Here is a 24,605-nt window from a genome sequence, read left to right on the forward strand (position 1 = left end):
CTGTAAGACACCTAGAAAATCAAGAAGGATTCTTTATTTGGTGCTAGATACAAGCATTAAATGAAATAGTGTAGGCCAACAGACTCATTAAAAGGCAAGACACAGGCTTTAATAAGACATTTAAATCTCTTATAGGTCTGAACAGCCAAAGCTCCACATCCAAAGAATCCTCAGACATAGGTACCTGGTGGTATATCATGTAAAACTCCCAGCCATCTTGCTTTGGTAAAGTAAGAATTTTACCCTTAGAACATAAATAACCTATTTATCACTTACTGTTTAGGTGAGCTAGGTTTGGTTTGCTGTCAACTATAACGCTAAAGCTTAAAATCTACTCCAGGGCTTATACTGGCATGATGTTTATTTTTAGAAACAAAAGACCCTCAGAGGAGCAATAGTAAACAATAGAGCTTGCACTGGTGAGAGCTATTGCTTCCAACAGTTATTTCTCCAGAGCTGCTATTTTAGAAAGTTTGTTTTCAGAATGTCAGCAAGATATGCAGCATAAAAGGTTGAGATACTACAAAGCATGCACATTAACAAGGTTAATGTGTATACAGTAAGAGTATACAATAAAAAATGGTAAAAACATGTCCAAACTCATTATAATGACACTACTCTTTCCTTCCAGGGAGGAAGGGGACAGGTTAAAACAGTTACTGAAAGAATAAAACTGCTTACTGCTTTTTAAACCGCAGACACTTGACCAAAATGATCATAAGAACCAAGTATATAAAAGAGGCCATTCTTCTATGTAAAGGGAAAGGGACAGGAAGAAGTACAAGAAAATCCCTGCCAAACCCCTGAAATTTTTATTTAAGAGCAACAGAATTAAGTAACAGTCCTCTACTCCTTTCAATTGCTACTGTAATAAGGGAAAGAAGTTTTGATCAACAGCCAACACCACTTCATCGTAATAGTGATAGGAGAGCAACCTTTAGCTTTACTTGTGCTGTGTCCCAGCTGGTAAGTAAGTGTTCAGCTTTTGTCAGTGTGCCAAGATACCTGACTGGGTTGTGATGAGGGGTGGAACAGATTCCCCAGTACCTCTTCTTTTCACAGCATTCTAGAACTGGTCTGGGGTTTTGGAACCAACACCCTCTGCAATTCTGGCAGAAACACAACACATCACACTTAATAATGGGCTGTTTGGACTGGTAGAGAAAACAATTCCATCCCACTTTGACTCTAGAGGACTTGCTTTTGGTAATTTTTTGCAGTTCTGAAAGCCAAACTGAATTGAATGAGGATTAAGACAGGTGAGTTTCTTTGGAGTTCTCTGATGTTCTTGTTAAAGCACAGTTAAGCTGTTTCAAAAAACACTTCACAGTCTTACCAGGAAGAGAATACTTCTTGGGAATAATTGCTATCAGTTATGTAACAAAGCCAATCCTAAATACAACAATCAGAGAAGAGAGAAAATCTGAAAGTTTTTGGACCCAACAGTCTTTTTAAAACTAAACGCGGGCTTTTCAAGTACAAAGCACACAATTCTGTTTAATGCAGAGAAACCTAAGGTGCATACTTTTCAGATTCATCTGAACCAAAAATGTCAGAACAATGGGAACAAACATAACCCTAATTTCAGGAAAGATGGTATAACTCTGTGTAGCATTCTTGCAATGCTCTTGTGCTTTAACTTTCATTTTCTAACTGGAAATATCAGCATATGTAAGTATGGGTCCTAACCACACATTGAGAATCGGTCCTGTCAACAGCTTGTTAGAATGTGGCAAACTAAGTAGGAAAAAATAAAACAATCTCTCACTGACAGTTGCCAGTGGTTTTATAATTTGGGTCGTAAATAAAAACTATTGTGCAACAAACAAATGTGACAAAGCCTACCTCGGTTAAATTGGTTTATATGATAAAAAAATAAAATATTAAACTGCTCATAGTGCAACATTCTATCAGCATACATAAGTATACCATGCTTTGTAAATTTACTGTTACATTATTTACAGTACATTGCAATGCTTTAAACTAGAGGTGAAAGAACAAAAACAGGTAATGGAAAATGTTTACATACAGGTACAAGTCTTAATATTGTCCAAACTATCAAGTTCACTTTGCAGACTTGTGTGTTGTGCACATTCCTGCCCCACACCACAGGGTACACCTTTCTGGCAGCAGTGATCTGCTCTGTTTGTAGATAGTGGAAAGATGCTTTAAAAAACTGCATAGCCTTCAAGCTTTTCTGCTTCTTCAAACACCAGTTGCAAGGACAGCTGTAAAATACATAAGAACTCCATCAATTGCCCATATATGATCAATCTGAAAACTCAGCTCCTGAAATAAGATCAATAAATAATCATTTCTGTAGAATCATACAAAAGCTGAACTAAATTAAAATCCTTTTCCAGCAGTCTCTTAGTTGAAGGATGGTGTCTTATGGAAGGAAAGCAGTTCAAGGATTCTTATCCATTATTTAAAATTCTGGGCTTTAATTGGGAGCTAAATTCCTAGAACACAGAACAAAATATGAGCATGTAAAATTGTATGCTGCCTTATTTAACATTCTATAAAGCTTCTGCTGGTGTGCACTGCTCAAGCTGATAAATGAATACAGTAAAAATGATGCAGAAACTATGCCTACAGTACTTATTTAATTTGATATCACTGTCCTTGTATTACAGAAATAAGGATTAATTATATCAGAATAATTAACTACACAGGGAGAAAAGACAGCATGCCACTGCATACTGCAAGGAGTTACGTAAAATCCAACAGTGAGAGCTGTCTTAAGGACAACTGTTTATAGGAAAGACTAACTACCAAGTTGCTCTTAGGAGTAGGTTATGTGACTTTTATGTCTCTTCCCCTACAACTGCTAAAGGGAAAAAGCTTTTCCTCGCTTTCTCTGAAGAATATCTCTGGAAGACTGTAAACCTGTTTCATAGGCTGAAACAGCCCTAGAACAGCTACTTTAGATGACAACACTGCTTAAGCAGCAAACACCACTATTCTCTTGTTTACATTTCTGCTAACAGCAGACAGGAATCAGAACAACTTCAGGCTGCTTTTAGGTAAGGGAATAAAAGTCAGTGGAAGTTTGAAATCCAGTGTTATCTTTAATTTTTCAAGTCCCAGTGTTTAAGCCTCATATTTTCAGAAAAGACTTTATAATAGCTTAAGACAAGATAGTGTACCATACATTTTGTGAATTCTCATTTCTACTAATGTTTGTCCATGATACAACAGAACTGATTCACTTTCTCTAAAGTTCATTAGGTAGCTACTAGGCCTATAATGCATTTCAGGAGTAGAGAATTTTTAAGTGCTTTTCACAGCATTACTCAGAGTAAGCTAAGACCTAGAAACACCTCAGTAAAAGCACCAGTCTTGCTTTAGTGGACAGATGAGAGAAGAAAAATTGAAAGCATAAAAACCCAGTCCATTTTACTGTGCATTATTTCAATAGATTCTATGTAACTTTACAGGTTAATTGTGAAAAAGCCAAGCACTCAATACAGCACATTTAAGAAAGACAGTAATTTACCCATCACCCTGAGATTTTTCTAACCTTACCTTTTGTATCTAAAGTAAGTATTTGGGATTTTTTGTTTTGTTTCTCTAACATCCACATTCTTGAGCACTTTGTGCTTGTGCTCTACGTGGTGATCTCAGCTGTCTCAAGGCAGCATCTCCGTACTGAATACCTGAGCCCATTCTTTCTGGATCCAATTCTCCTGATAAGAAACAAAATGGTGACAAGAATGTAGATCATGTGCAAATAATATAGTCCAAATTAACCAATAACATTAGGTTAAAAAATGCATAATTATGTTCTGACCTAATTATGAAGAGACTATCTCAATTCTGTTTGCTTTTAGGCAATTTCAAACCTGAATCATTTTGTCCTGTAATTTAACCATGTGCCCTTAATCATAATGACAAAGCAAACTGTCTCAGAGTCAGGCTGCAACAAGAAATGTATTTGCACAACTTCTAACAAAAGAAAGGTCCAAAATGTTTTCTGAGAACACAGCTAAAACCCTCTTGCTTTCAGAGGTTTATTTGCAAAGAAAATGGTACTGTAGATACTAAGCCAAACAGAAATGGATCAGTGTGACAGAAGGATTCCCAGAAGAACTGTCCGCAGAGAAAATGATCAGCCTTTCCTACTTCTGGTATCCATTTCTGCTTACTCTATACCCTGAGTCTTCAGAAGTGTTCTTATGGCTGTATGGTGGTCTGGCCAAGATAAGAAATATTTAATCTTAAAAAAAAGCCAACCAACCAGCCAACCAAGAATCCCTCTGAACAGTTCAGATCACTTATTCAGGTTCATTGTGCACAGATGAACCCTTTGTAAGTTAGCAGATGACACTGCATTGAAGGGACAGCACTTGAGGGTAGAGCTGTCATTCAGAAAAGACCTTGGCTGAGCTACAGGAACAGGACATCATTAAATTCAGCAACTGCACATGCAGTGCTCTGCACCTTCGATGGAACACAGACAAGCATTGCTATGGGCTGGGGACTGACTACGTAAATAGTAGCAACTGGTCAGTGCTGGGACACGTTGCCCAGAGGGGCTGTGGAATCTCTGTTCTTGGAGCATCTCAAAATGTTCCTGACAAGCCATGGGCAGCTTGCCCTCATTTTGAACCTCAATGCACTTTAAACAGGAGGTTGGACCAGAGACCTCCAAAGGTTCTTTTCAATCTCCATTTTTCCACGATTCAGTTCATGTGTGCTGGCACAAAGAAAACAGGACTTAATTCTGTCGTGGTAATGCCTCTTTAAATCAGTCACGAAACTAAAGTATCATGAGAAACTAGTAAACACTGTTTCTCATGTGGGTTTTGGGTTTGTTTGGGTTCTTTTCATTTGTTTGTTAAAAATGAAAGCTGTTGTTTGGCATTGATTTGATTCAGTAATCAGGAAACTCCCATGAAAATAACATTTTCATTGAAAAATTTGTGTTTGGCATTCAAAACGTAATTAGAATCTGAGACAGACTTTTCAATACATAAAACTTTAAAGATATCAAGCAGCTAGAAAAGAGGAAAACTGGAATGCAAATTAGCTGTAATGACACCTAACACACAGAAGCCTGTCTCCAATAGAAACCTGCCCACTTGCACTGAGAAGCTCCTGGTATATTTCTAGATCTGTAAAATAAAAATGGTTTCAACTAAGAAGCAGGAAGGTCACTTCAGAAAAACACAGTTGCTAGGAAACATCCTTGAAATTTTTAGTATTTCTGTTCAAATTCTCTTGACTGCATTTCATGCTACATACGAGAAGCAGAATTAAAAGTTATGTCTGCCCTGATATTAGGTTTTTATTCTGCACTACAAAAACTGCCCATTGTCATGCTTGGTATTTGTAGGATGCAGCAACACACACAGAACATACAACCTATACTCAGAGCTGACTGCTAAGGTAAACACTGTAGAAACATCCACAATTCACACCACCACCCCTTTTTAGATACACAGATCTCACACATCCATTCCTATGGGAAGCAGCTACAAAACAAATGAGTTATTTTACTACAGTGGTATTTTGGAGGTTTTGGGTTAATTCTATTAGAGAACTTCGAACAGTAGTATTTTCATGTGTACTTTTTTAGTTTTCAAATGAAATAAAAAAATTTAAAAGAATATAAAGCTTAATTTACCTGATTCAATTTTATTGAGTATTTTTCTTGCACACTGTACAAAGGCCTCTTCAACATTTTCCCCCGTTAGAGCACTTGTTTCCAAGAACATCAGCTCTGCATTTGACACCAAAAAAAACCAATCTCAAAATAAGTCTGGAACACCAGATATAGTAGTTCAAAGTATGAAAGCTAGGAGCAATATTCTTACAGAGATCTACAGTCAGGTAGCATGGTCCAGAAAAATTAGCTTTTGATGGTAAAACCACAAAAAAATGTCCTCTGAAATTTATGTATCAACCCTGGAAAGCTGGAATCCAAATAATAACCTGGTCTGTGCATGCAAAGCAGCACATGAAACCAATGAACTTCCTACAGTTTCGCACTAACATGCAAAAGCAAAGTCAGTAACCAGAGTTGGTAGAAAAGACTCTAACTGATTTATAAAAGCAAAACCAGATTTTGCTGATGGCAGGACTGCAGCACAGAAGCTCAGACCGAGACTGGCTTTAGCTGCCACAGAAACACGTCTCCAGATCGGAAATTCTGAGTCCTACAGACCAGGTAATAGTCCTCTAGATCCATGCCCTGCATTAAACTCAGTTTCTTATGAGTAAAACTCATTGAAAACTCATTGCTTCCAACAGCAGCACACCCCACCCAACCTTGTCTATTATCTACACAGTCTATAAGACGCTGAAAAACAGGAAATCATGTCCTTCATTTTCTCCTCAGCCCTTTGGAGGCAAGGCAATACCTGAAGTTGCGTTACATTCCCTAGGGAATATATCTCCATATAGAAGGCACTCTTTAAGCAGCAGCTGTGACTGGAAGAATCAGCAGTAATGAGACTTAAATAGTACATGTGGTTTTCACTGCAGGCACTGTGTCTCTGTGCCTCCTGCACTGACAGAACTCTTTTCTGTAGACAAGGTACAGTGGGCAAAGTACATCCTAACTGCACAAAAAAATTGAATTATTTTAAGTATTATGCATCTTTGAATGCTACATGAAGATTTTGTACTACTTACCATTTTCTTGTGCGAACCGGGACGCTTCTAAAAACGTAACTTCACGATCTGCATCAAGATCCTTTTTGTTTCCACACAGTATTATCACAATATTTTGACTTGCTAACATTCTTGCATCCGTCAGCCAATTAGTAAGTGCATTGTAGGTTTCCCGGCTATGTAGGAAATGACATCCTTTATTAGAACACACTCATTTCTCACAAACAGATCACTGAACCAAAACTCAGACGACAAATCTGTCTTTGCGGCAAACAACAAACTGCTGCTAGTCAGGCAAGGCACCTACACATCTCAACATGATGAACTGGGAAGAGTATCAAATTCCTTCATGAAATTATTTAAAAGCTTAAGTTTTTAAAAACCAAAATTAAAATCAACCACAATATCTAAACACACACACAATTGTAAAACATCCTATTATTGAGAAAAGATAAAATTTTAAGCTTTAATCTAGTTTCATCCTTTTGTGTGTGAAATTTTGGGATACCAGAATGAGTTATTGTTTAACTTGGAATGTTAGTGATACTTAAATTTCAGGTGGAATTGTAAGGATTTACTAGGCTTGTGTAGATTTGCACGCCTGAACTTTCACATCCATGTCAAGACCTATATTGCAGACAGTCACCCTGCTCACACCATTAGGCATTGTAGCAGCGGTCAGAGATAAAGACTTCAAGTAGTAAGACTGACAGATGAGTACAACTGATCTTAAGCACAGAACACAGAGACTGCTGAGAGAACAGTCCACTCACAGGAAAACAAGCAACAGATGTAGTGAATCATCATTAACCAACACAAAACTAATCAGACAAGTATCAGTCAGCAGCGGCAGGAAAAATGCAGACATGTAATGGAGAGGTATTGGATTGGCTGCCTACAATATTTTAATATCATAAAATGCAGAGATTAACAGAATTTTGGGATATAGTTAAGGAACGTGTAGGCAGAGCTATTTTCTCCAGAGAATGACCTACTATATCAGCATACTAATTAGAAGCTTCCACACATAAGTGTGTACTGCCTCGGTTAAGGGTGGCTGAAGTCTCCTCTTGGTTTCCGTGGCAAGGCTTGCTGAGCCACTAGTTGCATGTGGTCCACCACGATTAGACCAGCTACTGGGGAGCCAATACCCACGTATTTGTCTAACCCTTTAGGATTCTTTACATTTCTGACATTCACAATATCTCATGTAAGCAAGTTCTAAAACTTAAATATGCACTGAAACAGAAGTACTTTTTAAATCTACTTTTTTTTCTGCTTGCCCATTGTCCATTAGAGGATTAGGTACTTGGGGAGGAATCATTATGCATTAATTGAAAGAGCTGCTAGCTTTCTTACCTGGTTATATCATAGACAAGCAAAGCACCTGCAGCCCCTCTATAGTAACTCCTTGTTACAGACCTGAAACAGAATTACAGATATACATTTCTGTGGTGCTTTCATTGTTTAAATTCTGGGTTAAAATAACATCACCTATATTACAAAACAGAATTGTCATTTACATATTTAAAATAAAACATGTTTTTTCAGCAACATTAGCAACTGTGCAGCAGCAGACTATTTACAACTAGAATTTTGATGAAGGATTTTCCTTAAATATAGCTGCACAGGGATTCTCAAAGTCCATTATGACCTGTGTGCTGCTGAAGGTATAAGTATCATCATAATATATGACCAGATACAGAACTGGGAGCTGGTATCTGGTCAACAAACTGAAGAGACCTCATTAATGAAGACTACATACAACTGCCCAGCTTTACCTAGTCGGAGGTACATCCACAGAACTTGTCTAATAGGGGATATTTACCCGGATTGCTGCCCCTCACTCAGACTTCTACCATCATACACACCTTTGTTAACCACTCCCTCTCCCAAACCAAAGAAACTCCACACACACACTCCATCCCCCAAAAATACAAAAAAAATTTGATGCCCTATTTGATGGTGAATGTACTCAGGAATACCCTAGATTTTTACTGAGTTTGACCTATGCCTCAGATGTAGAATACAATTAAAATATAGCATTAGAAGTATACTGGTGGTGACAAATAGGTTGCTTTTTCTTTAAGAAACTTAAGATACCTCAGTCTTTCTATATGGTTATTTACCCAAATAAATCTGACTGGTTTTTTTTCTCCTCTAATAAAACAAAACTATACAATTGTTTTCATGTAGATTTTGAACAGCTTACAACTTCCTGGCATTTACTTATTCCAACCAACAGATCTTCTAAACACAGAGTTAGGCACATACAGTATGAGTATTTGAAAGCAGGGGTAAATAATAGCCAACATCCACAGCAACCATTTAATAACAAACACTTAAGAAAAAGATTGGAAAGAGTACCTGAATCTCTCTTGTCCTGCTGTATCCCATATCTGCAGTTTCACGTATTTACCACCAACATTTATGATCTTTGAACCAAATTCCACTCCTATAGTATGATTTGAGTCATCTTTGACTACAAAAAACCAAGAAATAAACCCAGACTTATTTGGAGAACATTTAAAGTGAATAATTAGTTTTTACATTAAAAAAATTTAGGTATAATCAAAACTCCTCAGTGATCAAATGACAAACTACCTCCTGAACCATCAAATTTAGTCCCACTCAAAAGGACATTGCCTGCACACAGAAATAAACATTTTTAAAATTTTCGAACAGCTTATTGAATTTAAAATTACTACTAGAAAGGCCTGCTTTAAATAAGTTCCAGTTCACTTCCATAAATGGCAAGATAGCCTTTGTACATTTTTTTTCCAACTGTGTTTTCTAATACTTTGATGCCAATTAAATTTAAAATTCATGGGAAAACAGGACAAAAAAAGAAGTCTTGTCCATGAATGTGTAAGAGCTGCTACTTCTTTAAAGCAGAAGTAACTTGTTGTTGGTACCACAGATTCTCAGCAACACACAACTGTCATTACCAGAAGCAACATCATGTTTCAAGTTCAATCATAGAACGATGCCGTGTTCCTTAGTGCTTACACATTAGTATCCTAATGTATTCCTCAAGAGATAAGGTGAGTTACCATTTTGTTGAGAAAGATAAGTCACCTTAGATTTACAAAGGTTTCTAAAAGCATATTGGTTTTGTTTAATCATGGTGCCAAATGCACTCCCCAACGGCAAATTTTCTATTATCTGTTCATCTCTAAATAGCATTCACAATGGAATCCCTACCAGTATTTATCACAGAACACAGTCCTTAACAAAGACAACAGCATGACTATTTATTTAGAAAGATACTACAAGCTTTCTAAATCTACTCAAGTAATTCAACTTTATTTTAATCATTTTTTCTAAAAGATCCAAGTCTCTACTATTTATCTAGGGAAGCTTATAGCTGCAAGATATAACTTCTCACAAGAAGACAGTATGTTCATCACCATCCTGTTATATTTATTTGAGAGTAATAGAGCATAATGATCCATATTAGGCTTCTGGCTAGAGGCAAACAGTGAGCAATTAAGACTTACAGCATGGTTCTGAACATAATTCTTAGCCAAAATCCTCACCTACACAAACAAGAGAATTACAGGAACTGACATACAAGGCCGAGTGATACAAAACATGTGGTACAAAGCAATTAAAAACTCTTACTGTGTTTCACACATACTTACATTTCTTTTCAATGAATTGGTGCAGCAAACAGGATTTTCCAGTTCCAGCATTTCCTATGACCAAGAACTTGAACAGGAAATCTGAAGATTGAAAGAAAAAAAATTATTAAATTGTAGTACATACTCACATTTTTGTCACAAGCCAGCTATTCTCCTTAAAGAGTAAGGAATAGATGACAAAATTAGCAAAATAACAATAAATCTCAAGAATAACCTAGTGTGTTCAATAGCGATGTTTCAAAGAATGCTGTTTGTTTATGGAGATACAAGATGGACAAAAAGAGATGGAAATGGCTGAATCTGAATTGAGTTAAAAATAAACCTGTTTGAAGGGTATGTAAGCTACTAACTAGAGCCAGTACAGATGCCCTATATAGTGATGCAATTTTTAAAAATTTCTACATTATTGTATTTTTATTTTTTAAAATTATTTTATTCACATTAATTTGAACTTCCCTATATAAATGTTTACTCCTTGTACTCCGTTTTAATTCACGTAAACCTTGGACAACAACAATATTTTTCTACCAAATTTAAAGGGAAGATGTATTTTTATTCTGGGATGCCTGTTTTCACATTTCTTCCACATGGTAAATTAATATACAGGTATTTCTGGCACATTACCTATTTATGAGCCATTTACATCAGTGCTCATTGGTAACACATGTATTCAAGATTTATGTTTATGTTAAAACAATAGAACAATTTGTATTGTTTTAACAGGTACATATAATGCTTTAATGCTACCTCCCCGAATTTGCTTTAGTTTCACCAAAGACTGAAGAAACCTCCCCTGTCTTTACTGCTCTCAAAAACTGACAAACTGTGATAAGAAAGCTTACGATTGCTTCCCCCAATATATCACCACCAAGGCAACCTTTACAGTTCATGCAAGATTTGCTATTTATTTTTCTACCAGCAGCAGATTTTTTTTATCTTTATTGCACAGTTTCTCTTATAAACACAGCAGGTCTCCAGAAGATGTTCAGTAAGCATGCAATGAAAAGGATTAAGTTTGCAGGATCAACAAAAATAAGAACATTAATTTTTTTAATAGTGTTCAAAGCTGTCAAATGGGTTACATGGATATTGGCCATGGGGATGGCAGAATAAAAAGAAAATTAGATTATGCCTGGCAAGTCAAAGCACTAATACAATACTCTACCAGAACATCATTTGAATATTTAGTTTTAAAAACTGAATCTAAGATGCACACAAATCCATGTGCTCGTTCCATTTCGCACAGGAATTATTTGTTTTGTTGTACCATAAACACCCTCTAGCAATGGTGAAAGGAACAAGCAAGTTTCTCAAATGCTAAGAAAATGTCTACTGTTAAAAAGTCAGTAACAAAATAGAGTGCCACAGGTTCTGGGAATGTCCGCCACCATTTTTCTTCACTTATCTCCCAGATTTTTTTCATATTTAACATCAAGTAGTGTTTTATTAAGGACTTTTGATTTTTTTTTTTGCCTTTGCATGATTTTTCTTGTTTCAAATGTTGTAAAAGACTCGGTATTTATTCTGTATTCTACCCTTCTCAGAAAGAGATTGCTGTTTCTTGCTCACAAAATGTGACCATTTACATGCTCAAGACATTCTGTTCCAAACTCCTCTCGTTCTTCACGCCCCCACCCAGCTGCTCATGCTTTCTGGATAAAAAAAATTGTTACAAACAGGATTTTCCTTCAGGTTGCAAAAATTTTATGTGTTATCTCCTGTAAAGAAGGGCCCCTCATGTCACCTCAACTGCAAAACATGCTGAAGCTGAGAACGCTTCATTCGATCAAGTCTTCACTGTTAGTATGAAATGCAGACATCATAAATAGTCCCAAAGTGTCAGGTTAAGAAAAAAAATCTCAAAGAAACCCAAGATTTAATTTTTATGGATCAAATATCACTCCTTAGCTGCCTTCTGCGCCATTTCGTACATTTAAACTACTGTGGGTGTGTGCAATCTCACCAGTTTTACCATTTCAGAGTTTCTCAAAATGCAAGATGTTTCGAGACATACTCACAATTAAAATAATGTGTTTCTGATATCTGCCATGTTTCCAAAAATAAACCTGAAATCCAGTTAAAACTGTTGTACTATGTATCTGGGGAATGCTGTTTGCCAGATTTTCTTGTTAAAAACAACTGTAAAATTCAAGTTTACCATCATTTTTTTTTCCACAGAAAATTCATGTGATTGACAGTAGCGTAACAGCTACTGTCCACCTAAACCAGGAAAAGAATAAACCTGGAACTCTATTCCTCCACTAATTTGCACTGTTGTAAGCACTGGTGGTTAAATGTGGCTCACAAAGCCATATTTGTGCAACCCATAAACCCACAGTGAACAGCAAATTTAACACCCTGCTCCGTTCTGCACAGACAGGCTGTGGGCCAGTGAGATACTGGGACAAGGATGTTGCTGTTAGGGACCAATCTGGAAGAGCTCCAGAACAGCAGTGAATTTTTCCCTGAGATGTTTTAAGTTGAGGTGCTCTCTGAAAGCAAGAGTGATATTTGGGGATTTTATATTCTTGTCTTTAAACTGGTAACATATTCTAGCAGCACTTTATAATAGACTCATGATTCCTATCAAGAGTCTATTTCGCAAAACAACTTTAAAAGGGAATCTTTCCTACAGATAAATCACTTAGATGCCAGTTCAATGCCTGTTTACTTAGACAAAAAATAAATTTCCCTCTGGCAAAACAGCAAACAGACTCTCTAAGGTGAAACTTGAAACTGCAGTTACAATTCACTTCTTCACAGTATGAAACTAAGGCAAATGTGTTTTATTCCACCAGAGAATGAAAATATCAACATCTTTTAATAAAAAAAAATAAAAACTGTCTGCATCAAAGAAGGCAGCATATGTAGACTTGTAAAAGATTTGGATGTTGTATTCTCAAATATAACTGTGCTTCTATCAGTTTGAACTTCAAATTTATGTAAATTGTTCAAACTAGCAAGAGGTTTTTAGACTTATGTTAACAGTTTGTCCACAAGTACTGGAAAAAATGGTTCAGGAAATATGGAATACTCTGCACAGTTAATCATCTGCAAGGAAGGGCAAGAAAAAGGCTTTGCCAATACCAAAATCATAAATACCTAGGTTTAACGAGCTTTAAGTTGACAGCCTAGCATATTAACGAGTAAGGTAATACCAGGTGATAACAGTGAGAACATTTTTCATTTTGTTATTCTGGAACTTCTTTCTTATAATGTCATTCTGTATGACAACGGGTATCACATCAATTACATTTTTATAACTTATTTTAGTGCTTGATTTAGGACATGAAATGTCTTCTCTTTAAGCTGTACAGATGTATCTAAAAATTTAGCACAGTTCAGAAACACAGAAACCAAATGAGATTGGACAGATAGCTTCTTTTAGACCAACTGTAACATCACTGCGTACTCAAACTTGGTAAGAACTTTAATATATTCATTCTTTGCAACTTCTTAATTGCTCTAGATTTTCTTTTTGATGTCCTCTTCCCAGAGGAGTTAAGTCACTTTATTTCACAGCCTTTTTTTTTTTTTTTTTCTGCGAGCAATGAAGTGGCTCTGAGCTCCAGCATTCCGGTCAGCTGCCAAGGCTGTCACCCAAGAGAAACTTTTCTTTTTAATTCTGTTGTTCCTCCTTCATAAAAAAGCTGAAAAGCAACATCATTCAGATGTTACAAATGCTTGCTGCCATGCTGGCTACTGAAAATGTCTAGAAAAGTTAAAGTACTTTGCCTGTAAATAAAATCATCTTTATACAGAAAGGATTTAGGGCTAAACTGAACTCTGTGCGAGAAGGAAAAAGGGTTACAAGACATGCTCTACAGAAAGCATAAAGAGAAGAAACACAGCATAGTATGGCTGTTAAAGGAAATAAAGCAATATAATCAGCTGACTCCCCTCTGTGAGCTACATGTGTCACCTGATCCCAAACTGGGTAATGGGTAAAGGAAAAAAACCTTACATTCTAGCACAGGTGAAAAGGAGTAAAACTGTGGCTTCACCCTAAAGATGCACCAGCAACAGGAGCAGCTAAACTACATAAATTACATGTTGGTTGCTGTCTTTTGCATTTGTTTTTTCCTTCTGGGGAGGTGAGGTGTGAGCTGAGGGGAAAGGAGAAGAGAGACACTTGTGGGCTTTGACTCAAGTACCAGCAAAAACAGATGGTTCATGTGGAAACCACCCCCAGACATCCAACCACCTCCTTTGACTGAAGTCTGCTCCAGCAGAAGGAATAACTGAACAGGTTTTGAGCTACTGCAGCTTAGTCTATTAAACTGTTTCTTCTTGCTAATACAGTAGGGCGGGGTGGAGGAAGGGTGAGAGACCAAATTATATCCTCAATCTCAGTTTGATCTCCCTCCAACTCCTTGCTAAAGAGTACAATCTATAATCACTAATGCTGACCCTTCAGAAACTCTCATTCATGCCACGGGGAAAAAAAAAGGTCTCCTCATTATTAGACATCTATTTTGCAGAAGGAAAGAGTGCTCTGAAACATTCCTACTGGCATACGCTGCCTCAAAATGAGAGAAAAGAGGAGCTATTCCCACTGCTTACTCCTTTTTCTAGCAGTAAGTTAACAAGACAAACAGGTAGAACAGATAAATCTGGCTCTACTCCAATCTGCATAAGGAATGCTTGGAAGAGGGAAGATCTGCTTCCTCACAAGCAAAAGAGCTACCTTGTCTAAGAAATAAAGTCAGATTTGGAACAAACTGGAGGCCAGGGCAATAAATGCAGAGACTGCCAGGTAACTGCCAGGGGATGGGATGGCGAGAAAAGCATGAATCAAATTGTCCAGACCAAAAAGAATTATTTTCAAATGGACAGAAGAGACTATACATTCTCTGACAATCACAGAAGTTGATAAACTTATGGGACCAGACTGGGAGTAGTAGATACTAGTGGAGAAAACACAGGGAAGGAGGGAGTGAAGAGATCTGACTTGAATCTTACATATCGCACTGATTCAAAGGTCGTACAACCTTTCTTCTATCCTTCTACAATTTAAAATCCAAAGGTTGCTTTGCATTTACCTATTAAGGGTAAGCTATTTTTATGTCAGTCTGTATTTACCACAACACAAAAACACGTATACTTTGCCCTGGGAAGCACACTAAAACATGCATGTGTTGTCATACGGCAACTATGTTCTTTCTAAACTCAAAATTCATGGAGTTATCTTGTATTCATGTTTGTTTGGGTTCTGGCACTTTGTAAGGGAAATAAATTGAACACATAGGAAAGGGATAAACAGATTAGAAAGCTAAGAAGAGAAGATATGGAACTTATGAAATACATTGATAGGAGAGAAAAATAAATTGTGAACAAAATTTAGTGTCAAGACTGAGAAGCTACAGAACTTGGTTTGAAAACAGGGAAGAAACAAGAATCTCAGTAAGGGACAGAAATAGCTGGGAAAAGTGAGTGGACAGAAAAGCTTCAAAGCAGACAGAATTTGACATAGAGGAAGGAACTCAGGGAGGGAGAAAAAAAGGAGAAGATAAGTAAATTAACTGAGGTGGATAATGAAATATGATAGGCAGAAAGGATGGACTAGAGGAAAGGCTCTTTATTCCTCATGGATTGAGAAAAATATTGAAAAAAATAGTCCCCCCTTTCAAAGGGAAGAGAAGTTGAAACCTCACTGCAAAATTAAAATCATATAAAGGTCAGACAGCAAAATGACATGGGGAAAAAAAACCCCCACCAACCCAACCAGTTTTCTGAGCCTATCCATATGGGATGAAAAGCTTGAGGTTACATAATCAGAATGGGTCATAATTCAGGTGACAAGAAGAAAAATCCAGCTCATGAATAAGCACCTATAAGGGCAGAAGCTACAGGGATTCCAGCACTGAGGGGATACAGTGACCACTGGTCTCCCCACCAGCCAAAACTGCCCTAATACTTCTCTCGTCCTTGATGGTCACGTTACAGCTGGTCAGAAACAAACCATCCTTTGTTAGGACAGCGAGCACATTAAATCCCAGGAAGTTCATCGAGCACAGCAGATCCACAGTTTTATCACACTGTACTGTTTACTTTGATCTGTCAGTGGGGCTGCTACATATGTGTACAGGACAATGCAAAATTATATAGTGACTACTATTACAGTCAGAGGCGGTATAACCATTGTTAAATTTTATGCTATAACTTAGTGTTAGTCTATCTTCTCTAAAACTTGACACTCTCAACCATTCTGGCTCAGAATTTTTTGTAGCTTGTGTATGCATAGGACAAAATGAAAACTCAAAAGGGTAATGTAAGGTTGTTCAACAGGAACAATCCACAACTGCAAACCTTTCATTTCCAATGGCTTGTTTTCTAGGACACCAAACAATCTGGAAAGTATCAACAGCTACAGCAGGCTTACAATCCCTATTCTGCATGACTGGAACAATGCAAAAAATGTTGAAATGTTCTTGTTTAAGATACTAATCATCTATTTACCTTACTTAGTATTACAGCATAAAAAAAGGAGCACTACTGAAATCCTGTAATCTCTGGTTTTCTACCAACCCATCTGCTCAGAGACCACCAATCCTACTTTAACCACAGCTGAAGTGATCCAAGTTCTTGATCACAAGAATTCAGAGCATAAGGAACTTGTTAAAACTCAAATCTAGATCTGCAAAGCACACCCCTCTGGTTTTTACAGGTAAGTTCTGCATGTATCTAAGAAGTATGGACAAAAGAAGCAGGGTCTTAGTATCTCAATGTTTGCACTTCAAGGGCTGCCCCACACACTCTTGCCTCATTTTGCCCCTTAGTTCTGTGCACTTGCTGTGCACCAAAGCATGGACCAGTAGGAAAAACCACCAAGCACTGATGACTAGAGTATTGAAATAAACTGACTTACACAGGAGAAACAATCAAGTCAGTCAGCCTACTAGTAAGAACTCCTGATGGCCATGCCAGCCTCCCTCACAGTTAGCAGAGTTGTGTCCAATTTTGCTTTAATTATCCAAACTACTGCTTATTTTCAAGACTCTGCTCTAAAAGCAAGAGGATGCAAATCCAGCTCAAAAGTTTGAACCACCACTGAAGAATCATAGAATATGCTGATTTGGAAGGGACCCATCAGGACCATCGAGTCCAACTCCAGATCCTGTGCGTGACACCCCAAGAATCAACCACATGCCTGTGAGCATTGTCCAAACACCTGAACTCAGACAGGCTTGGTGCTGTGACCACTTCCCTGGGGAGCCTCTTCTAGTGCCCAACTACCCTCAGAAAAGATGTTGCAACACATAAAACCAAAAAATGACACATGAAAGGGTTTATCACAGCACTAAATTCTGATCTTACTCTCATGGACTATGAATATGAGCCTACTTCATGGACTTTGAATATGTTTACATGTACAGCAGCATCTTTACACTGCAGAATATTATGGAACTGTATGATATGGAATTGTGAGAAAAGCAAAATCTATTCAAGAAGGGTTGTTTCAAGTAAGATTATAAAGAAGAGAAGTGAATACTATTCAGTTGCTTCTCACCTCCTCCACCTTCAAAATGGCACTTCACTTCTTTGGTCAAATAGGAAAGGAAGAGTAAAAATGTCTCTGATAAAAGCAACCGTACATTTTTTTATTTTGAACCTTGAGTGCAATCTAGCCATGCAGAAAGTTTGTTTTGCAAAAGTTTGTTCCAATTCCTGCAGGAGAGTCAAACACTCGAGCAACACCAGCTCTGCTTAGCTCTTCTACTTTTCACTTCTCTTCGATGCTTCCCAGCGAGGTGCTGACACACCTTGTCAGTGCCTGCGCTCCGACTTACTCCATCGGATGTTTTCCTACCAGCAGCAGTCAGACATCCATTTCAACTCACTCTCACAGTGAACTCCTTTCGATGCCTGCATGTCTAAGACAACAGGGCCGAAACCTTAACTTGACCCTCTGAAGCGCACACAGCCTCCAACGACAGAAACGGGCAGCTCCTCTCAGAGGACATGCACTGAGAGTTTCCCTCGGAATCCCTGACCCACAGCGAGCAGTCTAAGCTGGCACTTCCTCACGGTGAAGGATAACTGGGAACGCTCCCAGCCGGGCAGCCACGGGTGGGGCAGGCGCAGCAGGGTCAGGGGAGCGGCGGGCCAGGGGGACCCGCCCGGGCCCGGGCAACCCTCACGCCACACTGGCTCCCCCCCGCTCCTCAGAGGACACCGCCCGGCCCCGGGCCCGCTCTCCCGGAGGGGAAGAGGGAGAGGGGGATCCCCTCGCCCCGCTCCCGGTTCCTACCGTAAGTCTCGGACATGGCAGTCTGCGACATCCCGTGAGGGCAAACCCCCCGCCGCCGCCGCTCCTTCTTCCCTGCCCGCCCGGGCTCGGCGCTCACCGGCGGAGGGAGCGAACAGGCCCCGCTCCGCGGGCCCGGCTCAGCCCCGCCCACACCGCCGACGCGCACGCGCGCCCGGGCCCCACGCGAGCCCCGCCTCCCCGCGCAGGCGCGGCTGCTCGCGCCCGCCGGCACCGCCCACTCCCCGGGCGGCCGCCCCCAAAACAAGGAGCACGTGCGGGGCTTCCCCACCCTGGGATACCCCTCCCCCGGGGAAGTCGGGATGTGGAATAAACTCTCCGAGTGCAGTGGTGTTGTCCGGGACGCGGGCTCGTCACGCAGTGCGCAGCGCCAATTCACACACCGAGGCGTGTGTGACTTGTTTCTGTGAAGCCGTTTCGGTGTTTTTCTGTGTTTTATCCTGGTTTGCGCAGAGCAGGGAGCTGGGAGGCAACGCACGAAAAGCTATGTCCGCGGTCATTGAAACTGCGCACTATTTATACATTTGAACAAACAAATGTATCAGCATTCATTGGTTACAAATTACGTAACTTCTAATTAGTACTCAACCACCTATTTGCTTGTTACTCCTCTCGCTTCTCATGGTAAATAGTCCGCAGGCTCAGTTCCTCCCTTCTTTTGAGTCTGGAGTCGGTTTTGAATAGGCGGTCAATGAGTCGGTGATCGCGATTTCCCACTGTCGGAATCACCTTTCCCCCAGTTACTGCTCTCAGTCCTACTGACTTCACTCCTGGTGGCTCTGGCCTAGACAGCCCACTCACCTCGAGATAATCTTCTCTTTTCATCGAAACGAAAGATTAGCCAAGCATACAACATTCAGAATGCAATTGCTTAATCATAACTCTCTGGTTATAGCTACTGATGAATAACAAAAAAAATTGCAAAGTTTGATTCAAATCTTGAGAGGCTTGATATCAATAGTGCCTTATTTATATTATTCTTTATTGGATGTCTTAACTCCCCTGTCAGCCGTGGTTAGTCTGGTAGCAAGGGGCACTATGACACACCACAACAGCCTCTCTGTCTTCTCCCTCCCCAGATGATACTTCATGTGTGTCCTCCACATTCTCCTTTCTGCCAGTCCTTAAAAAATTCCTCTTCTGTTATTTCTGACTTTTTAATCTCATTGCTCACAGCTTCCCATTCTTTCCACTTCCCTATCATCTCCAAGATTGTAGGAAAAATGGCCTTTACCTGTACCAGCCACCTCCTGACCAAGTCTTTTACTGGTCAGAGGTCAGCTTTGAAGTTCTCATCTCTAATCAGTGGAACAACACGTTGGATCAGCGTCAAGAACCACTCAGAGCACCTGCTGATTATTCTTGTTGTTGTAGTTACATAGACAGAGAAACTTGCTCCAGTTTTCAAAGAATCAGCTTCTTAATGAGCTCATACTATTAACAGTAATTAGAGTTATATAAACAGGTCCCCAAAGTTATCATAGCCCTGATATACAGAGGATATTGAGGTCTAAAATGTCACGTGTGAGCATTTCTCTGGGGTATCTGCTCTCCAGAATTCTGAGGAAAGCTGAGGAGTATTTACATGAGCTGCATGGACCCCAGTAAGTTCCAGATGTGAGCTTTGTGTTTGAAAGCTGTGGTCCGACATCACCAAATCCCTCATAGATGTTGGTTATTTTTGCTCAAACATCCCCCCCTCAAACAAACCCAACCAACCCAAAACAACAACAATGAGAACAAAAAAATCACACAAAAAATCCCCAACCAAAAAAAAACCCCAAACAACCAAAAAACCAAACCAAAAGTGTTAATCAAAAAATCCCCAAAGATGGGTTAACATGGAAGTAGACAGATTTTACTAGATTACTAAAAATATGTCATGTTTTATCAATAAGAGAACACAGAGATTTAGACCTCTTGCACTGTATAAACAGTACTTTAGTCTAAGGGAAAAATTAGTCTTGTTTTTTATTATATGTATCTTGCAAGATGAGCTTGCATATATGGAGGTTATATTTGATAAATATGTCATTGTGCTAATACCACAGTCCTTTTCTTCCAGTCACTCCTAATTAGTTTACACGTACATGTCAATAAAGCACATTAAAACTGTACAGCTTTGTATAAAAGCTATTAGTTTAATACTGAAGAGAAATGTGGAGGTTGAAAGAATATTAAAGACAAGAGAACATCAGAGATGAGTAGGATTCAGTGTCTTAGTATTTTTGCTTTGAAGAAGAAATTAGAATAAACAGTAAAATTCAGAAATAATTAAAAATTGCCCTAGGCTAGAAAATACATATAGCTCATACTTCAGTGATTTGAGAATGTATGGTCCTGTGTGTTAATAAAATGATTCTTTCTGAGTTAAATAGCAAGAATTGACCTCATCAGTGTCCATCTTGAGTACAAATGCAAAAAAAACCCCCAAAGCCAAATGTTTAATTCACTTTCTGATTTATGGTTTCTGTTGATTACATGTGCTAGAAACTTCTGGCTCATGTAAAAAGAGATATATTTTGTCAAATTGGATCTGCACATAAGGACTTCCTCGAATTAGTTTCACCACAATTATTGTGCCTAGAAGTGGTTGCGGTTGTAAAATTGCTTCTCAGAAGGTCATCTTAAGGTTTCTGTAAAAACGCTAGTCTCATTTTTTACTAGTACTTACTAAGTAATGTACCATAATAGGAATGGAAGAGGACCCACAAGATCTCATCAGAGCCAGACTCAGGATGGGGTATTCTGTGAAAGCTCTTTCTTCCAAAATAAAATAACACAACTTAGGATTTTGTGGATTTGGACACAGCTTTTGATGATCTAGCATTGCGAGGCAGATCCTTCTGTTTCCCTTTGCCTTTCCTTTATTTTCATTTGTATTGTAGGGGAACAAAGTTCAGCCTGTAACTGAAGCTGGGACGTGGTTTTGGTTCACCTTCACCGTAGTCTCCTGGCTGGGACTGGAGTGCAGTTGAAGGTGGAATAGTCTTTTCCTTGAGGGAGTGGTGGGGATGCCTTACTTTAGTCTGAAGGTGGCACTGCAAGGCTGTATATGGAAACCACTGCAGTAGCTTGACGCTACTGTTGTCTCTGGTAGTTATGGCCGTGTAACACGGAGTCCAACCTGGGAGACTCACGTAAAATGGGGAATGATGTATTCTGCTGCACTTCTCTGTTCCTTGCATGCTGAATACAGAAAGCAACCTAGTGTATGTGGAAGCTGCAGCTCGATTTGATTCAGTTCAATTTGAAGCAGCGATGAATCTGACTCCAACAACCCAAAAGGAATATGAAGACAGGTGATTGATACTCTGAGGAACCTCTGAGATTGGCATGACCTCCTTGTACTCAGTGCCATTGGTCAGCTGGCTTTATCTGAAAATAACTGAAATCATCTAAACACTGTCATCTTCAGCTTCCACCAAAACTGTCCTCAGTCTATGAACACAGTTGTCAAATTGTGTGCGTTCACATCTGAGAACTCTTAGCAACAAATTCAGCATTAGGCACAAACATTACACCACTCTCTTTCAAAAATGAAAGTAACATCCATATATTTTAAATAATAGCAAGAAACATACCAGTCTTTCCCATTAGGCTAGAACCATAGAAGTATTGAAACTGGACCTCTAGGTAGCTAAGAATACAACAGTCGTTGAGCAAGAAAAAGAGCAAGCAAGGGAAGCCAGAGCTTGCTCTCGCTTGCCTTTAAAGACACCTCAAGCCATTTCAGCTGGAGTGCAGATAGTCTGAATGTCTGATCCTCAGGCATCCAAGGAGGATCCGAGGATCCTCAAGGGACCAAGTGTAAACTGGTCTGATAGTTCTCTTGTTCTACTTCAGGGTCACCCACAAGCAGGTAACATACTTGGTACCATAAGAGGTAACCCTCTCCCTGGTATGGTGTCAGCACAAACACCCATCCCCTCAGCACTGCTGCAGCAGACAGGTCCAACAGATGGACAGCACATGGCAATCACATGCCATTCACATGCCCAGCACGTCCTTAAATAATGATAGCTTAAAATCACATTAGCGATTTAATTCTGCAGGAATCATGTAAATAGAGTGAAGTGGCCTAAATACTTATTTCAGCATGTCAAGAGAGACACAAGAAAATGAAGACAACAAAAACTGGGGACATTATAAAAGTACATTATTCACTGATAGTGTCTAGAATATAGACAGACCGATGTGACACCCATGTTCTACGAAGTTAGCCTCATGGTGTTACTGATTAACTGCCCTGTTTGTGAAATAGTAATAATGGAATGTAATTGGCTGGATTTGTTCAGTTTTAGCAATAGGAAATGGGTGAGGCTGTTGATATTTTTAATACCAAATACTTGGACTAGAAGATTTGTTAATAGATTACTCAGGCACACTTGAGGCCATGTGTGTGTTCTCCTTTTCACACTCAAACTGGCTCTCCCTGCTCAGGAGAACTTGCGTATAATGAAAACATCTCTCATTTTGGTCCTATTTCTCAAGTTAATATCCTTAAAGACTCAATATAAAGTCTAGATTTAATCCTGACCTTTCAGATTCTGGGAATGCAGTACCAGGAAGCACTTAAGGCTGGCTTTGGACATGGATGTTGAACTTGCATGGTTCACTTGGATGGCTCATCAAGTAGTTCTTCTATCTGGGTCAGTGTGTGAGGTGCGTGCTCAAGAAGGAACTTGTCTTGTCCTGTTGTTGGAGATAACTCATTCATGATCCCATGCTACCAAAGTTCTTGTCTCCCAGCCAGCTGAATCAAGGACCTGTCCAAATTGTACCCTGATGCTGTGCTTTTCTGTGCTGGGGACTGCAACTAGCAGTGCAGCTGGACCCTGGCCGGTGGAAGTACTCCCATGTCCCTTGCCCAGGTGTAGCCTAAATGCATGCTGGCTTTCTGGGCACCATCTGTATCAGTGCAGAATGGGAGGCACCTCCGGAGAGGTCTTCAGCCCATGGACCATCATCATTTGTCTGTGGACAGAATGGATCACCTTCTTTCCACTTGCTATTTTATAACAGGGAGCCCAATGTAAGCTTCAAAAAACTAACACAGACACCTAAAAGTAGGAACTATCAAGCCTTACCCCAGGTAGTTTGGCTTCATCTTCCTTTCTCCAGGCCTTGCTCGTGCAGATGGAGAAAGGCCAACAATGAGGCACCAGACTGGTAGGGAAAACCATGGAATTCCCTGTGCCCTTTGTCTGTCCCGTGCCTTCCTGCCCATTACTGCCAGCATGCTCACAACAGGCTCTGCATGCGCCTGCTTTTGGAAGCAGCCAAGAGATATATGCATTCAGCTGAGGGTATATAATTTTGCAGTTTCTAGACTTACTAATGGCAGTTTATCATGCCATTGGAATTACAATGGGCAACCTTTTGTTCAGGTTCGGTGAGTAAAGACAATTTTAATATGCTTATCGTCCTCTCTGATCTGTTAAATTCCTTTATACATGTAGTCTGTAGTGACATCCTTGCCTCTGAAAGCTGTTTTCATTAAATAATCTAAGCAGACTGTAAAGCTCCTGGAATATGTTTGTTTTGTTGTGTAGACAGATGTGATTAGAGGGAGCTCTGGTGGGACATGGGCTGGCAGTGCTAAGCTGTGCTCAGTGGAGTAAGAGTTCTCTGGTCATGAGCTTCTGTGGTTTTCATCTTCAGTGTTGTTAAAATAAGTTGCAATTGCATGTAACACTTTCATGATACTTCTCTCCCTCCAGAAGGTAGTGATATGCAGCCAGGAAAGCTGGACCAGGCCAGCTTTCATGTAAATAGGACAAAGAATGCCACACTGCACATCTGTTGTAAGGAGACTTCAGGAGGTGGAAGAGGCCTGGGAGAAGACAAGGCAGCCATGTGTGAGGGGATGTCCCTAGGGCTAAAATCTTGCTGTGGTTTTGTCTGAGCCTGGAGATGTGATCTGTGCCAAAATGGTTTGAGAAGACTGGTCTGCAGTGTAGTGTTAAGTCTTTAACTGTTAAATATATGCTAAATTTCTCCAAAGCCACAGAATATTTCTGTCTTAAAAGCTGCAATATTAGCATTTTCCAACTTGCTATCATATACTTATG

General features: G+C 39.4%; 1 protein-coding gene across 1 annotated transcript; it reads right to left on the minus strand.

Annotated features, from left to right (window-relative positions):
• Positions 1–14: 14 nt before the first annotated feature.
• On the minus strand, positions 15–18,664 carry RAB4A (RAB4A, member RAS oncogene family). Its single transcript, XM_027657421.1, has 8 exons — positions 18,514–18,664; positions 10,263–10,343; positions 8,986–9,100; positions 7,978–8,040; positions 6,640–6,794; positions 5,630–5,725; positions 3,529–3,689; positions 15–2,228 (listed from the first exon to the last, which is right to left on the minus strand). The coding sequence occupies exons 1-7, from the start codon at positions 18,542–18,544 to the stop codon at positions 3,574–3,576; spliced, it is 657 nt and encodes a 218-aa protein (XP_027513222.1). The 5' UTR covers positions 18,545–18,664; the 3' UTR covers positions 15–2,228; positions 3,529–3,573.
• Between the last annotated feature and the right edge of the window lie 5,941 nt (positions 18,665–24,605).

This window comes from Corapipo altera, unplaced genomic scaffold, assembly GCF_003945725.1.
Source record: "Corapipo altera isolate COAL_440 unplaced genomic scaffold, ASM394572v1 2c, whole genome shotgun sequence".
Classification (NCBI taxonomy): Eukaryota; Metazoa; Chordata; class Aves; order Passeriformes; family Pipridae; genus Corapipo; species Corapipo altera.

Excerpts from the sequence above, each read along its gene's own strand:
- RAB4A (XM_027657421.1), bottom strand. The coding sequence starts at position 18,544 with ATGTCGCAGACTGCCATGTCCGAGACTTACG. Across the intron at positions 9,101-10,262 it reads CCAATTCATTGAAAAGAAAT|TCAAAGATGACTCAAATCAT; the intron begins GTAAGTATGTGT and ends GGTTTTTTGTAG. Across the intron at positions 6,795-7,977 it reads CTTGTCTATGATATAACCAG|CCGGGAAACCTACAATGCAC; the intron begins GTAAGAAAGCTA and ends TTTCCTACATAG.